The sequence below is a fragment of the Podarcis raffonei genome, chromosome 5 (assembly GCF_027172205.1).
Source record: "Podarcis raffonei isolate rPodRaf1 chromosome 5, rPodRaf1.pri, whole genome shotgun sequence".
NCBI lineage: Eukaryota > Metazoa > Chordata > Lepidosauria > Squamata > Lacertidae > Podarcis > Podarcis raffonei.
Window position 1 is genome coordinate 65040353 of NC_070606.1, and position 14925 is coordinate 65055277.

General features: G+C 42.5%; 1 protein-coding gene across 9 annotated transcripts in view; it reads right to left on the minus strand.

Moving 5' to 3' along the window:
* Positions 1 to 14925, minus strand: part of EPHB1 (EPH receptor B1) — a 331437-nt gene that overhangs the window by 19745 nt on the left and 296767 nt on the right. For 3 of the 9 annotated variants that reach the window (XR_008330673.1, XR_008330672.1, XR_008330668.1), the window contains 4 exons: positions 10594 to 10743; positions 6039 to 6232; positions 4305 to 4460; positions 1971 to 3235 (listed from right to left, as the gene is read on the minus strand). Coding sequence is in view for 3 of the 9 variants with exons in the window: in XM_053389846.1 (XP_053245821.1) it covers positions 4305 to 4460; positions 6039 to 6232; positions 10594 to 10743 (500 nt within the window). In the remaining 6 variants the exon portion in view is untranslated. The remainder of the gene's footprint in view (positions 1 to 1970; positions 3236 to 4304; positions 4461 to 6038; positions 6233 to 10593; positions 10744 to 14925) is intronic. The other 6 variants (XR_008330669.1, XR_008330670.1, XR_008330671.1 and 3 more) reach the window with 2 other exon arrangements.

Sequence of the window (14925 nt, forward strand, 5' to 3'; positions counted from 1 at the left end):
CTTCCCAGCCCCAAATATGGAGCTCCATCAACTCCAGAATATCCCTAAAGCCAACATTACTGAACAAAAGATCTATTCCACTCAACATCTTGCTTTGATTTGTGGCAGATCCTGACAAACCAGGGGAAGGGAGCACAAACCCACCGGGCGTGAGTTGGGGCTGCCAAGTGGACTGCTGCTGAAACATGAGCTTGAGGAGGGGGGAATTAGGGTAACCTTCATATTATTACTCAACTCTGCTTTAGAATAAATAAGTTTTATAGCTCCCACGGTGAGGCCAGAGTAGCTGTAAACACAGTGGCTGATTTATGCGACGTCTGTGATGCTGCAAAAGAAGCTGTGGAATGCCATGATATAAGAGATGCAAGATATTATACGGAAAGATTAGCCTGGAGGTGATGATGACGGATAATTCTACTACACCTACATTTGCTGCATACACACTTGCCCTCCCACCCAAATCTACAGATGGGATTATGACAGAGGTGTAATGAGCATGGGTGCAAATGACATGTTTCCATATTTGGCCCAGGAAAATCAATATATCCTTTCAGCTTTAATTCTGCGATGGTGAGAAGTTCTTTTCAGACATTCTGGGCTATCCAACACTTTTAAAAATAACATTGCCTACCTGCACAAAAATAATTCCCATTTAAATAGGTGGTGCTTTTTACACACATTTCTCCTGTATGCATTGGTGATTAATATACAGAAATAGACACATGCATGTACACACACTCACAGAGCTGACTAGAATTAGGGTCATGGCAAGAAAATTTGGTAGAAGAGCTGCAAAGCTCCTTTAAGATAAAACAGGTATGGATACTACTACCAATGGTGTATGTGCACCTTAGGGTACATTCAGATGTGGTTTATTGCATTAGTTTAGCTGGTTATAATGCTAGTGCTTCTTTTTAACCTGGATCACCTGTTGCACTATGGAATATACATAATGGAACATACCACCATATTGTGCTAATTTTTATTCACACCAGCGGGTGGCATCAGATATGTTGCCACCCTTTACGCACATGAGGGCTTCTGTTCCCCCATGATTCACCCATGAAAATGGTGAGAAAGAACTGTATGCCAGAATACCACCCCAAATTTCATCATGTGAGCTGTGTTGGCATGATCCATGAAAACTGCAGGGAAATTACAGCACTTTTTCCCCCTAGAAGTAATTAACATGGAAATGAACACTAATTTTTCACTATATTTTCAGAAGTGGCCTTTATATTATGTGAAAGATCACATAAAACAAGTGTTGTCTGAAGGAAGCCTTATTATACTATGGGATCACAATTCATAACACTGGGGCACCATACATATGTATGACTCAATGCACTGGCGATGTAGATAATGTACCCACCTGCCAGTTGTCTAGTGAAGTAGTGGAATTATTTTCCTTTGAACTTAAAACATTCCCCCTCCCCCAGACAGACATCAATGGAAGATGCTTATATTTATAAGATGTTGTTTAGGGCAGGGGTTGGCCTAGATAATCCATTAGGTCTCTTCCAATTCTGAAAGCCAGCTGCATTTCCAGGTTTGCTTTAGAAAAAAATAGCTGATTGCACCCAATTTTTTTTTAATGAAGTGCAAGCTGACAGTTGGCTGCATCCCTTAAAAAGTGACAGTGTACAATTATAACAGTCTAGTTAAAAGCCTCGTTAAGGGACAATTCATTTGCATAAACTCTTGTAGTGCCCGGCTAGCTCAGTCGGTAGAGCATGGGACTCTTAATCTCAGGGTCATTTGCATAAACTCTTCTGATTAAAGAAGGGCTACTGTTCCTTCTATATACTGTGAGGTATAGCTAATTTGTTGTCTACTTTAAATGAGCTAAGTTACCAGAATGATAATATATAGAGGGCAAAGGGCCAAATGAAAGAATGTTAAAGAAACATAAGAGACAAGCAGTAAAGGAAAGGGATGGACAGACAGATGGATGCAGCACATGAACCTACCTCTGATGGCATGAAACCAAAGTGAATATATATCAAAATTCTTAGGTCCACACAAGGAAACTAAATATCCCCGAGTCTTCCTCTGTTGGTCCCTGGGATGCTAGATTCTACTGTTCAGTTGCCTCTACAGTTGTGCATCCTGTAACAGTTTTACACGAAACCCTTGTTGCATAGTCCACTCTTCTGCTTTCTTCCTCCTATGAAATCCTTTGCTTTCCCTTTTCTCCCCCCATTTCCTAATACACGTTCCATGCGCAGTTGATCTAGACAGAAAGCAAAACATACCACTTCTGTTCCCCCACTGAATCTCCAGTTTCCCCGGAGGTGGTGAATTTATCTTCCGTCAGTCCCACTTGGTTTTTTTCCTGCTATGGACAAGCAGTGAGTGACTCCTCAGTTAAGTTGACAACATACAGACGCACACACGCACACTCGCGGGAACACCTTCACTCTTTCTTCTTTTCCATGAGGATTTTTTTTCCCTTTTTGCAAAAAAATGCAAGCAAAAGAAAAAAACAAGGTTTTCTATTGAAGGTACATCTCTTCTTCAATATGAAGACATTAACTGGATTGTTCTGGATCCCCCATGCAGTGGTCAGTGAAGTCCTTTGGTAACTGGTGGAACAATGCCTTGATATTCTAGTAGGTAGCTGTAGAGACTGTTGAAGAAAATTCCCCAGGGTTTATGAGCAAAACAGGGAAATGGGTGGGTGAGAAGGACTCCATCAGGAGAACGTAAGAAGAGAAGAAAAGGAACATGATTGCTGAAGATGGTTGCTCTGGGTTGCATCTCTCTCCTTCCCACCGGCCCCTTGACTACTGCTCACTGGTGGTGGGATTAGAGTCTATTTTCCTCCCAACACACATTGGTTTGTCTTCACTGCTTTTTTTTAAATATATGGTTTGTACATATTTATACTTATTTATATGCTGCTTCCCATGGCATCAGTAAGTGTGCTTCTGTTGGAGAGAAACGGAAGTTGCCATGTTGAAACAAGTCCTGTGTCCTCTTCGCCTGCAGCTCCTAAAAGTTCTCAGACGATAATCCAACCTCTGCAAACATCTCACTGTCTTGTCGGCTTACCCTCCCCTCCCACATCCAACCCTCCTCTGTCCTCCCCTCTTTTCCCCCATTGTTGTAAGAAGACACGAAGCATCATGCCATCGAAGTTGGCGACTGGCTCATCTGTACTCTCATAGACTGGACACTGTTCAGGATCTTCTTCTGGTGTCCAGCTAAGGTCACCCCTATTCTTAGAAGATCTCTGCAAAAGACAAGAGACAGGATCATACTCGTGCAGTAGAGACCTTTGTCCCAAGTCTCTCCTTTGGCTATGTGGACATGATACATGGCCTGGCAAATTCAAACTGCAGTACAGGAAACTGTAGGCTGGTCACCAAAGATCAGCAATCGGTGCTGATGAAAGACATGGGATGAATGTGCATATGTGTATGAGCCAAAAATATTACTTTTCTCAAAGCCACAACAAATGGACACTTGAGCACAAAAGGATTAGGGAGTCTTATTTTCCCTTTCTGCAAAGATGCTAACGGCCTAACCACATGCTCTTTACTAGGCTTCTGCATTCAAGATTATGGAGCTGCTGCAATCCCTGAATGGGGGGGACAGGACACCACATCAGAGACACCCAACACTATGGATTCATTGTGTCTTCACCTCTAGGTGGAGGGCTACTGGGAAGATGGCAGCGAGTGGGTGAATACTTGAGAGTATAGCTTACTGGTTGAAGAGCCTTTGATGATGAATGAAGCTAATGGTTAGCGTGGGAGCAAGGAACATGTGGAGGTTTTGGAGCGCAAATGAATTCTGGGAGCAAATTAATCTGGCCAAGAGAAATGGAGGCAAAGTGGTAAAGAGCTTGTGGGAGGAGACATTTTGCCTTACCAGTTATGACCTGCTTCCCTTCCTTATATATTTACTTACTTAAAATGTGTGTGTGTACACACACACACGTTTATTTCAAAAGCAGTTCAGAAACTAAAATAATACCCAACAACAATAAAATATCCATGAAATAACAGAATTTAAATATGCCAAACAACAACAGGAAAATCAAAAGAAACAGCACAGCAAAAGACTCCATATGAAGTCAGAAAGGAAGTGGTTCATTTTCAAAGGCCAAAAATTTTTTTTAAAAAAATTGCCTGTTTTCAGGAAGTCAGCACATTCCCAGTGCTGAAGTTCTACTCTGATCCAGAATCTGCCCAGTGAATTCTTGAACCCTGGTTCCGTCTTCTCTCATCACTGAGGTAAGAACACTCATTCAATCTGTGTGCTAAAAACTGAATTGAGAATGAGAAGGCACCACTTACTCTGATGTCATTTGGGCAACTAATTGAAGGGACGTGAATCCAGCAGTCAGAAAACTGTCTCTGTACTGGTTCATTTTGATGGCGCTGAGCCAATCTTCTACTGAGGTAAAGGCAGTGAAATCAGGGATGGAGCGGTCCAACAGTGGCTGAGAAGGCCTAGATCATGAGACAAACAATAGGTCAGGGCAGAATAACCATTAACTATGAACTGTGATAAGAAAAACAAAGGCAGTATGAGCAAAAATTGGGTAATTGAGGTTCCGCTTATTCTCCTCTCACTAACCTACCTGGTCCTGTGACTGGACAAATTCCAACCTTCAACCTTCTCTTCCATCCCATTCACTCATTGGTGCCAGATACACCTTCCCACATTTCCATGAGGCAAAACATAGGAACACCAGGCTCACCTGATGCTGCTACCAGATGACACCACTTCAGACTGAAGGATGAGGATCAAATATCTGAATTGTTCCCTCTTGCACTTTTTCTTTTTTAAAAAACAAAGTCCTCTTTGTGCAAATTCAAAACTAGCATGCCAGGGAGCTTATGTCAGAACTGCATCCTTAATAGGCCAGTTTTGGATGTGCAAAAAGTGTTTCAGTGCTGGCTATGGCCTGTTTGATGCAAATGAGGACACCTCTTCTTCCCCACCCATAACTTTCCAATGGAAAGGTGGCAGTCCCATTGGCCACAAAGAGTTTCTGGATGCTCTGGACAGTATAATTTGGTTGCTGTACTTCCTGGGCTTGGAGAATCTGTGGCATCTGCATTGGCTGCAGCCAGAGTGACATTCCCTGCCGCACTGAGGATTCATCTGGAGGGAGTGGGGATGACAAGGAGGAATGTGTTTGGTATGGAGTCCTTGGATGCTCCTACATGGTAGTCTGCTTTGCACACCACACTGAGCCAACCATGGCTTAGCATGACCGTGGAAGCATACAGGTTCATGGAGAAGAGATACCACCCACTTTGCCCCTCTCTGGTCATTTTGTTGTGGTGCCATGACTTGGCTGAGCATGTCACCCAAACCTGGGTTCATAGTTTAGCTCTCCCCAGACTATGAGCTGTCACCAAGGATGGTCCCATGGTTTACAGCTCATGGTTTGTCCAGGCTTAGCTCAATGCAGCAAAAGAACTAGGGAGGAATGAAGTGGCTATAGTTTCCTCTTCCACAGCCTGCACACTCACATGGCTTGGGCCATTCCTGCCACCTTCTTTTCTTCTGGGAAGTTGGGAGCAGGGAGATCAGAAATAGTACTTTAGGAGTCAGTAAACACAATGCAGGCCTCTCTGCTTCTCTTTGGCTTTGAATCACAACCTTTAACCAATAGGTTCTATTCTAAAGCTTGAGCTGATTCAATGCTTTAATTGACAGGAACTTTTATTGGCAGGACTCACTTAAGAGCAACTTGATTCTGTTTTGACGATTTACTGTTTTGTTATGCAACTGTACTATAGAATGAAGAAGAAAAACAAGTAGTAGTTTCTGTTAATTAAAATGGCAAATTGTCTCACTCTCATTTAAAAGACCCATATATTAAGTGTTTGGTAATATGCAAATGTATTTAAATAAAACTGATTAATTAATCATTTTAAAATTTAAGAGAGATTATTAATCAACTAAGCTTTTTTTTTTTTTTAAAAAAAAAAAAGCTGCTTGGCAGTTCTACTTGCAATGCCAAATATGGCTTTCAGGGCCTCAGCCACTACGCAGCAAGGCAGCTGGAAACTTACACAGCGGTGATGGTAGCCACAGTTTTGAGGCTTGCTGGATTACGGATCATTTTGTCTAGGGTGTTAACTATTTCAGCAAAGCGTGGCCGGGTGTTGCGGTCTTTCTGCCAGCAATCTAACATAAGCTGGTGGAGGGCAGCTGGGCAGTCCATGGGAGGAGGGAGCCGGTAGTCTTGTTCAATTGCATTAATTACCTACAAAAATAAAAGTGCATCGGTAAGTTAAAGAGATAAATACAAACGTTAACAAAAACAACTTGGAGGGTCATCAGTGTTTTTTTGTAAAAAAAAAAAAGCAACAAAGGATGGGGGGGGAATAACATTTTAACTTGAAGGAAAAACCTCCTGGACCCTTGCTGGGTGTGCCCAAACCCTTTCATTAGGATCAATAATAAGAGGTTTCATATTCATTTTAGACGGCACCTGCAAATTCAGGTAGGTAGCCGTGTTGGTCTGATGCAGTCTATCTATCTATCTATCTGTCTATCTATCTATCTATCTATCTATCATTGTCCAGTAGCACCTTAGAGACCAACTAAGTTTGTTCTTGGTATAAGCTTTGTGTGCATGCACACTTCTTCAGATACACTGAAACAGAAGTCACCAGACCCTTATATATGGTGGGAGGGTAGGGTGGAGTTTTTCTCAGGAGTGTAGTAGGAGATGGGTGATTGACTCAATGGGTATGGTAAACCTGTTGACAACTGTTAATGACTGCAATTAGTCCTACAGGGAAAAGCAAGGGATAGTATGCAGATGATTAGCATATGTAATGAGACAGGAATCCAATATCTCTAATAAGACCAGGTCTAGAAGATGAGCAATTAAATAGGCCTGAGATGGTGTGTTTGATGTTGTTGGGTCCAGTGATGGTGTTGTCTGGGTGTATGTGGCAGCAAAGTTGGCATCTGGGTTTATTCCAAGCTCTGGTACCAGTGTCCATGTTAAGTCTGCTTGCTGTATTGCTTGCTTGCAGGTCTTGCAAATTCAGTTCAAGCTGGCAGTCCTCTTCCTCTACAATTGGTCAGGGCCTATATTCACTTGAGCCCTTTCCTCTACCACCTAGAGTGTACTGTTCACCAGTGCGGCGGATGTGGCCTGCCTCCATACATGAGGTCAAGGGCAACTGTCCCCATTCCACCCACCAGGCATGCCAATGCTCTATCTGCAGCCAAAAGGTGCAGCAAAAGGAAGCAAGGTAGGATGCCCACTAGTCAAAAGTGTGTGTGTGTATGAATGCAAATACTAGTCATGGGGCATATAGTCCAGACTGGGATCGTGTCAGAAGGAAAAAGTTTAAGCCCCAGCATTCTCATCTGGATTGGTATCCCTTGGTGGCTGCTATTTAGCATAGAAAAAACAAGCACCCAAGGGCCCATCATGAGATTCCTATCTAGCTTGGTCGTAAGTTAGTGTTTAACTTCACACAGGTCGGCCAGTGGCATTATTATTATTATTATTATTATTATTATTATTATTATTGCTTATGTTGCTTATTACCTAAATGGTAGGCAAGAGACTTACACTGATAGATAGATAGATAGATAGATAGATAGATAGATAGATGATAGATATAGATAGAAAGATAGATATGAAATTATTTTGAAACAATAACATTCCATACAATATATGGGGTGTGTACAAAGAACAAAAAACAAGTCATCCCATAACAGTGACAGAAAATTCTGGCAGCACACTAACAATAAAACAAAAGGATATTCCCACCCACTAACCAGCAGAGTGAACTAAAAACTCAAATATATAACAGGGGGAGTAGTTTACCTGCCCTTGCTGCTTAGAAGAAGCTCATTTGGCTCATCTTACTAATTTACTCTCAACAGGTCCTCCCACAGTGCTCTACTAGTGAAGCTCAACCACAGCAGGAATGGCAACAAGGCTTAGAAAAGAATCTCTTTTGTTATATGGATTAAACTGTTGGGTGGTTGGAATGTGGCGAATTTAGCACTGGATTCAACCAGCTAAAACATTGCCTCTCCTCCAGAGCCGCCCTGCTCTATCCCTCCTGGGCTAAGGTATGTTCCCCACTCTCGTTTTCCTTTAGAAATTGAGCTCTTTTTCCCAGCCAGTGTTCAGAACACTAATATGGAGTAAAGGAAGAGGTGTGTGCCCTCTGCACAAGAAGCAAAGGAAACATTCCTCTCTCCGAAGGAAGCAGGGCATTGAGAGGTTAATTTGAGTTCTGATGCTTCAAGACAAAGGTAGTCCCTTCCCTGTTAGCAGCCGCCACTCTCATTATCTCTGCCTATCATGCTGGAGTGCAGGACTTCATCAAGTCTCTGTGCCTGGCTCATAAACCCTCTGAACATTTTCAAAGGCCTGCCAGGTTCCTAGTGTCCAATTACCACCACACTGGCTCCTCTTCCTCTGCTCCTCTCCCCTTCTCAGCTTCTTTCATCTCCAAAACTCTTTCTTTGCAGCACAGGTTCAAGGGAAAATAAGAAGAAGGAATGGCAAGCTGGAGTTTGCACCTCACAGCTAGCATTTCCCAGCCTTTCTCGAGGGCCCAGCATGCATCAGCACTGGAACTGACTCCCAACATTTCCACCTGAAAATCACCAGTAGATAAAACAGGCAGCCCCAGTGCTCAGATACAAAAGGTGTCACTGCATGGCTCAGTGTGGCTGTGTGATTAAGGAGAGACTTGTCTTCCATACTGCACTTCTACAATATTGTAATATATAACAAACATCCTTCTTCGTGCACACAGCACACTGTGGAAGGGGAAATGGATGTGCCAGTTGTTCACTGCACAGCTAACAAGGTGAGGCAAGATTGTTCGATCTTAAAAAGAAAGTGCTTGCTGAACAGCCTTAGGGCTAGGAAATGCTCTTTTGGGGAGGTAAGATCAATTAACACAACAGACATTTATCATGAATAGTATGAAGAGAATTATTATTATTATTATTATTATTATTATTATTATTACTATTAAAATTTATATACCACTCTTTATCCAAAGATCACAGGGTGGTTTACAGTATAAGAATGCAGTAATATGTGGTTTCTTGCTTTTTCTCATCATATAAGAACCAGGGAGAGGGTTAATACTGATTGACAAGATATTTAGAATGAACAAGGTATTCAGAATATATATAAGGAAGCACTATCTTACCCAAGCATAGTTAACACCTAGAATTCACTGTCAAAACATGTGGCGGCTGCCACTGCTTAAGTGGCTTTGTGAGAGAGGAAACTGTAGGAGATGGTTCTCTCAAGAGCTATTAGCCCCACACACCAGCCAAATGGAACCTCAATGTTCAGAAGCCACAAGTCACTGAGTAACAGCTGCTGGAAGCATAAAATGAGGGAGGGCTCTTCTGGTGGGCATCATGGACATTTGAACGGGATGCTAGATTAGACGGACCTTTTCCAAAGAGTGTTGGAAGGGAGCTCGGAGTTCCTCTAGTCCAACCCCTGCTCAATGCAGGATGCAACTACAGCATCCCTCTACTAAAACTACAGCAACAGAAAACAAGCTTATGCTGTGTTCTGCATGTATGTGCTTCAGATATTTGAAGACAATGATCATGTCTCCCCTTAATCTTCTCTAGACTAAACATACCTGGCTCTTTCAACTGTCTCTTATAATAACAATAAAATTTTATTTATATCCCGCCCTCCCCAGCCAAAGCTGGGCTCAGAGCGGCTAACAACAATAAAAGTAACACAGCATTCTAAAATCAATTCATTTTAAAATCAATTCAAAATCAAATTAATGGCAACCATTGGGCTAGAGTTCTGTGAGGATTACCAAAGGAGGAGGTCAGACTGTGCCTTGGCCAAAGGCCTGGTGGAACAGCTTTGTCTTGCAGGCCCTGCGGAAAGATGTCAAGTCCCACAGGGTCCTAGTCTTTTGTGACAGAGCATTCCACCAGATCGGGGCCACAGCAGAAAAAGCCCTGGCTCTGGTTGAGGCCAGCCTAACCTCTCTGTGGCCCAGGACCTCCAAGATGTTTTTGTTTGAAGACTGTAAGGTTCTCCATGAGACATACCAGGAGAGGCGGTCCCGTAGGTACGAGGGTCCTAGGCCGTATAGGGCTTTAAAGGTTAAAACCAGCATCATAGGACAATCTCCAGACCTCTCTTCATCCTGGCTGGTCTCCTCTGGGCATGCTCAAATTTATCAATGTCCCTCTTCAAATGTCTTTCTTCCTTTCAATATTAATTTATGTGAGGGCTACACTAACCTACATGGGCGGCGGGGGGGGGGATGGAGTCCAGGTAGACAGGAATGATATCAGGCAGAAAAATAATGCTGCTGTGTATGGGAAAGAAAGAGTATTGTACAAGTATATTCCATTGTCCCAACCAAGCCACTCCCTATGCAGAAAGAGAGCACTTCCCCTTAAAGGAAAGAATATACTAAGACATATTCCATACAGAAGATTTTGCTGAAAGAACAACAGTTGACATAGCACTGGAAAACCATTGAGCAATTCTTGCTGGAAGTGTGGTTGTGAAAGATTCTTTCCACCCTCGAGAAAAACAAAAGAATATGGCTTCTGTGGTCTAAGGGAGGGATTCACCAAACTCACATCTTGGTTGGACATGTCCCAATAGGGTCTTTCCCCAAATGACATCACTTCCCACATGAGAATCCCATAACTCCACACATCGCTGGCAGATGTAAATTTGCGGTAGGCGATGGCTTCTGGGGCTGTCCACCTCACTGGGATCTTCCCACCCTGAAGGAGAAGAAAAGACAAGTGTTAACTATAGATGCCTTTAAAGGCCAGTATACAAATTCATGGAGGACGTGAGTATTGATGGCTACTAGTCATGTTTTATTCTGCTGACAGTTTTACATGTTGTTACTACGACTCTTTTAGACATACGGTAATTCCTTAATATTTGGATTTTCTATTTTGTGCCACCTTGGGAGACCTAAACCTAAAAGCGATGAAACTAACAAACAATAACTATAAAATTATATTTAAAAAATCCCTTCCAGTAGCACCTTAGAGACCAACTAAGTTTGTTCTTGGTATGAGCTTTCGTGTGCATGCACATGTATCTGAAGTGTGCATGCACACAAAAACTCATACCAAGAACAAACTTAGTTGGACTCTAAGGTGCTACTGGAAGGAATTTTTTAATTTTGTTTCGACTACGGCAGACCAACACGGCTACCTACCTGTAACTAGAACTATAAAATTATAGCTTACTTCCTAGGAGCCTTGCACCTGGCATTGCTTGGGAATTCTAAGAAACAACAACAAAAAAACAACAACAACCCCGCAGTGCTGTTTTGCCATCAGTGGTTACAGTCAGTGCTGTTTTGAAAGGTTCCACCATCTTGATTTAAAATGGCTTCAAGTTCTATCCATTCATAGATAAAAACCTGCTCCTTGATCTCACAAATCATTATGCAAAATTTGGTTACAAACATATAGGTGTCCAAACATATATGTCCAAACATATAATAAAAGAGAAACAACTTTCCAAAATATATAGTAGACTAGCTGGATATACCCGGCATTGCTCAGGAATTCTAAGAAACAATAAAACACCAAGATTTGTAAATTGATTTTATTTTTTAAGTCTAATGCAGTTTGTTAGTTTCTATGACGGTGTACAGCCCCAGGGCACCAGATTAGCTCAACATGGGTCAATTCAGGAAACACCTGGATCTGGTTCTTAATCAATTGCAGGGGGCAATAAATCATCATTAGGGTTCAATCTGAGCTGGGTGCTGGTTCACCATTCCCTTTAAACTCAGGCCAGCATCAAGTTGTATGCAACCTTCCTAGTATCTGGGGAACAGAGTGGTGCTTGAGAATAATATAAAGCTGGCTACCCCTGCTCTTAATTGTCCACATTAAAAAAAACCCCAGAGCAATTGAAAGCTTAAAAAAGAAAGCCCAGTATGAATGCCAATGTCCTTGGTTCACTGCAAATCCTGACAGATCACAAAATACAAAATTTCAGAGGGCAACACTATTCCAGACAAACCAGCTATTCAAGTGCTGATGTATGAGGAGGAGGAGAATGATTTATGTTTCCTTAGGAAGTCTCAGTAGATTTTACAAAAGACATTGTTATTATTCTCCTTGGTAAAGTGACAGGTTCAGAGAGCAAAAGGAATACACCAAAGAGTAGCTAGACGGACAATGGCTAGATTACAGTTGGCTTTTGAACCAGCTTGCCATATTTTACACCTTGGACCCTAGAAAGTGTAGTTTTTCCATTCTCAGAACCGTAATTCCCATGATTCCATGAACAGCAACAAAACTGGTTTAGGTCTGTGTGTCCAAGAATAAGTCTAGGTTTGTGGCTTTAGCTTAGGGATGGGAAACCGGTGGCCCTTCAGATGTTGCTAGACTACAACTCCCATCATCCCTGCCTATTGGTTGTTCTCACAGGGGTGATGAGAGTTGGAGTCCAAACATATTTGAAGAGCCACAGGTGGTTCCCATCCCTGCCCTAGCTTATATATTTACCTTGTTCCTGAACATGCACCTTGAAGGAGGCACAGGTTATTTGCTGCATGTGACGTTTGTGGTGAGAAAATTAACATTATGACATTTATTCCAGCTGCGATGTTTAAATGTAAACACTAACTAAAGTAACAAAATCTCATTCCCATGAATGCCAAGGAACATTCAAGTGTTTTGGAAAGGACAGCATGTTTCCTACAGGGAATATGTAGGTGCTCTCACACTTACTAGTCCCAAAAGCAGACGTCAAAGGCTGACAGCAACAGCTGTTTCTCTGCACCTCTTTGCATATCAAGTAGAAACTATGGCCTTCAGGGTTTTATCCTGAGTGACACTTCCTTACCCTTGGCAGTTTTCTATTGTGGCACAGGAAAACTTCCTTTGCTTCGGGCCTCTTCCCCTAAGAAAGATGGCAAGCGAAGGGCAAGGAGGTGGAGTTGCCCTTGGCACAAAGATGACAGCTCATCACAAATACACCAGATGAGGAGCAACACATACTTTGGTAGCTCAGTTTGAAATTATATTAGTCCAATTCTAGGAGGCAACTAATGTGGGTTCCCTTTCATTATATTTCAGGGCATGTCAGCAAACATGCCTCTCTGAGTGAGCACATCTCAGCATAGCTACAAAAGATACCTACTGTCAGAATGTTGGGAAGGGACCTATTTAAAACCAGAAGATGGAGAACGTGCTTTTGATGTCTTAATGGTTACTACAGCAACAGTGGGGGATTGTGTGCACAGCAGGGGACTTTTTTTGAACCCTGCTCTCCTGGTTTAAATGCAGATTCCCACCAGCGCTTTGCATTTCATACAGCTCAATCAACTTCAGTTTCCCTGATCTAAGCTATACTAGTGCAGAAGTTGACAAAGTGAGTTCAAGGTGATGGTGCTGCTCATGCTCATTTGAATCTTGTTGAGTGTGTATTTCAAATATCTAGATCATCAAAGAAATGAAGATGGTAAAACCATGGTCTTGGGAAAGAAAGTGCTGGAGTAACTGGGCACCAGGGGAGAATCAGAGATGCCCAGCAATAGTAGGAGGGGTGAGCAGCAGTAGTGAGCATGTTTAAGCGTTAAAGCAAAAATGTTAAAAGTTGCTATTGATATTGGGAATATTGGTAGGAACAAGGGATGGGTGAGCTCTCCAGAACCCATTAGCTGTGTTGACTCATTGTCTTGAATTGATTCTTTAATTATCTTATCTTCCCCTCACCCACTCAAAAAATCAGGGGAAAGGGTTAGTTTTCTGAGCTAATCTAAGGCGCATGTAAAAATTATATACAGGCACCCATCCTACAACCCTTATCAGCACATCAGTATGTTGGAATATAGATACCCCTCTCTTGGCTGCTACACCAATGGAGTGGGGGCAGGACTTATTGGAAGGAGGGGAGAGAAAGCTGTGAGGAAATTCATTTCCACACTTCATCTGGAGTAGGCGTCTTGAGCCCCCAAAGCTGGTTTCTGAGTCTAGCTCTGGCAAATTTCACTAGCATATCAAATGGAGGATTTGGTTGCCTTACACTTACCCTAAGACTAGTGACTGGAATAATATCTCACCTGTACAAAGGGAGGATGAGACAGCTCGCCTAATCCTAATAAATTTATCAGATCGGAGAGAGCTTCCCACTCAAAATATCTCTTCAATGGGCGTGAAGATTAAAACCTTGCATTCATCCCATGTGTGGCAGTGTGCCTCTCATCTGAGCCAGTGACTCTCCAACAGGAGGCAGACACCATTATGACCTATTTGATGGGTAAGGACTGCCATGTCACAATGGAAGAGTGAGGAGTGCAATAAGCAGCAGCCGGAGCATGTGAAGTGTTAGAAAACAATTATCTTGTTTCCATGTAAATGATTCATGCCATAATTAAAACTAATGGGAGGAAGAAGAGAAACACAGACAAAGTAAGACACTGACTCTGGGAGGAATTGTTTGCTCTAGTTTTCAGCTGCTTTTCAAAGATGGATGGCAAAACAGATTTCGTTGTTGTAATAAAAGCTCTATTTAAATAACCAAAAGAGGAGAGATTTGCTTGAAGGTTGTTTTTGCCTACCTTTTCCCCAGAGCAGAGCTATGAACCTGCCGTGGGAGGCTGTGATGTAATTGCAGGCAGTGCATCATTTCCCAGCTGCTGGGAAGGCCATTTGTGGCATAAATTAACTATAAAAATACAGATGAGAAAATCTGCTTTTTCTCCAGAGGTGGGAGAGGCCACTTCATGCTCAATCCAGGCAGGCAGTGTCGGGCAGTTTAAACTCACATTGATTTACTTAAATGGGCCGCAGTGTGCAGCCTGGGGAGGAAACTGAACTCCCAGTTAAGCCATGGATGGCTGATTCAAGGATTCTCAGCTGGTGTAAATTGGCCTGGCTGCAATGACTGCAAGGGCACCTATGCCACTGATTTGCAACCACCGGAAAGTG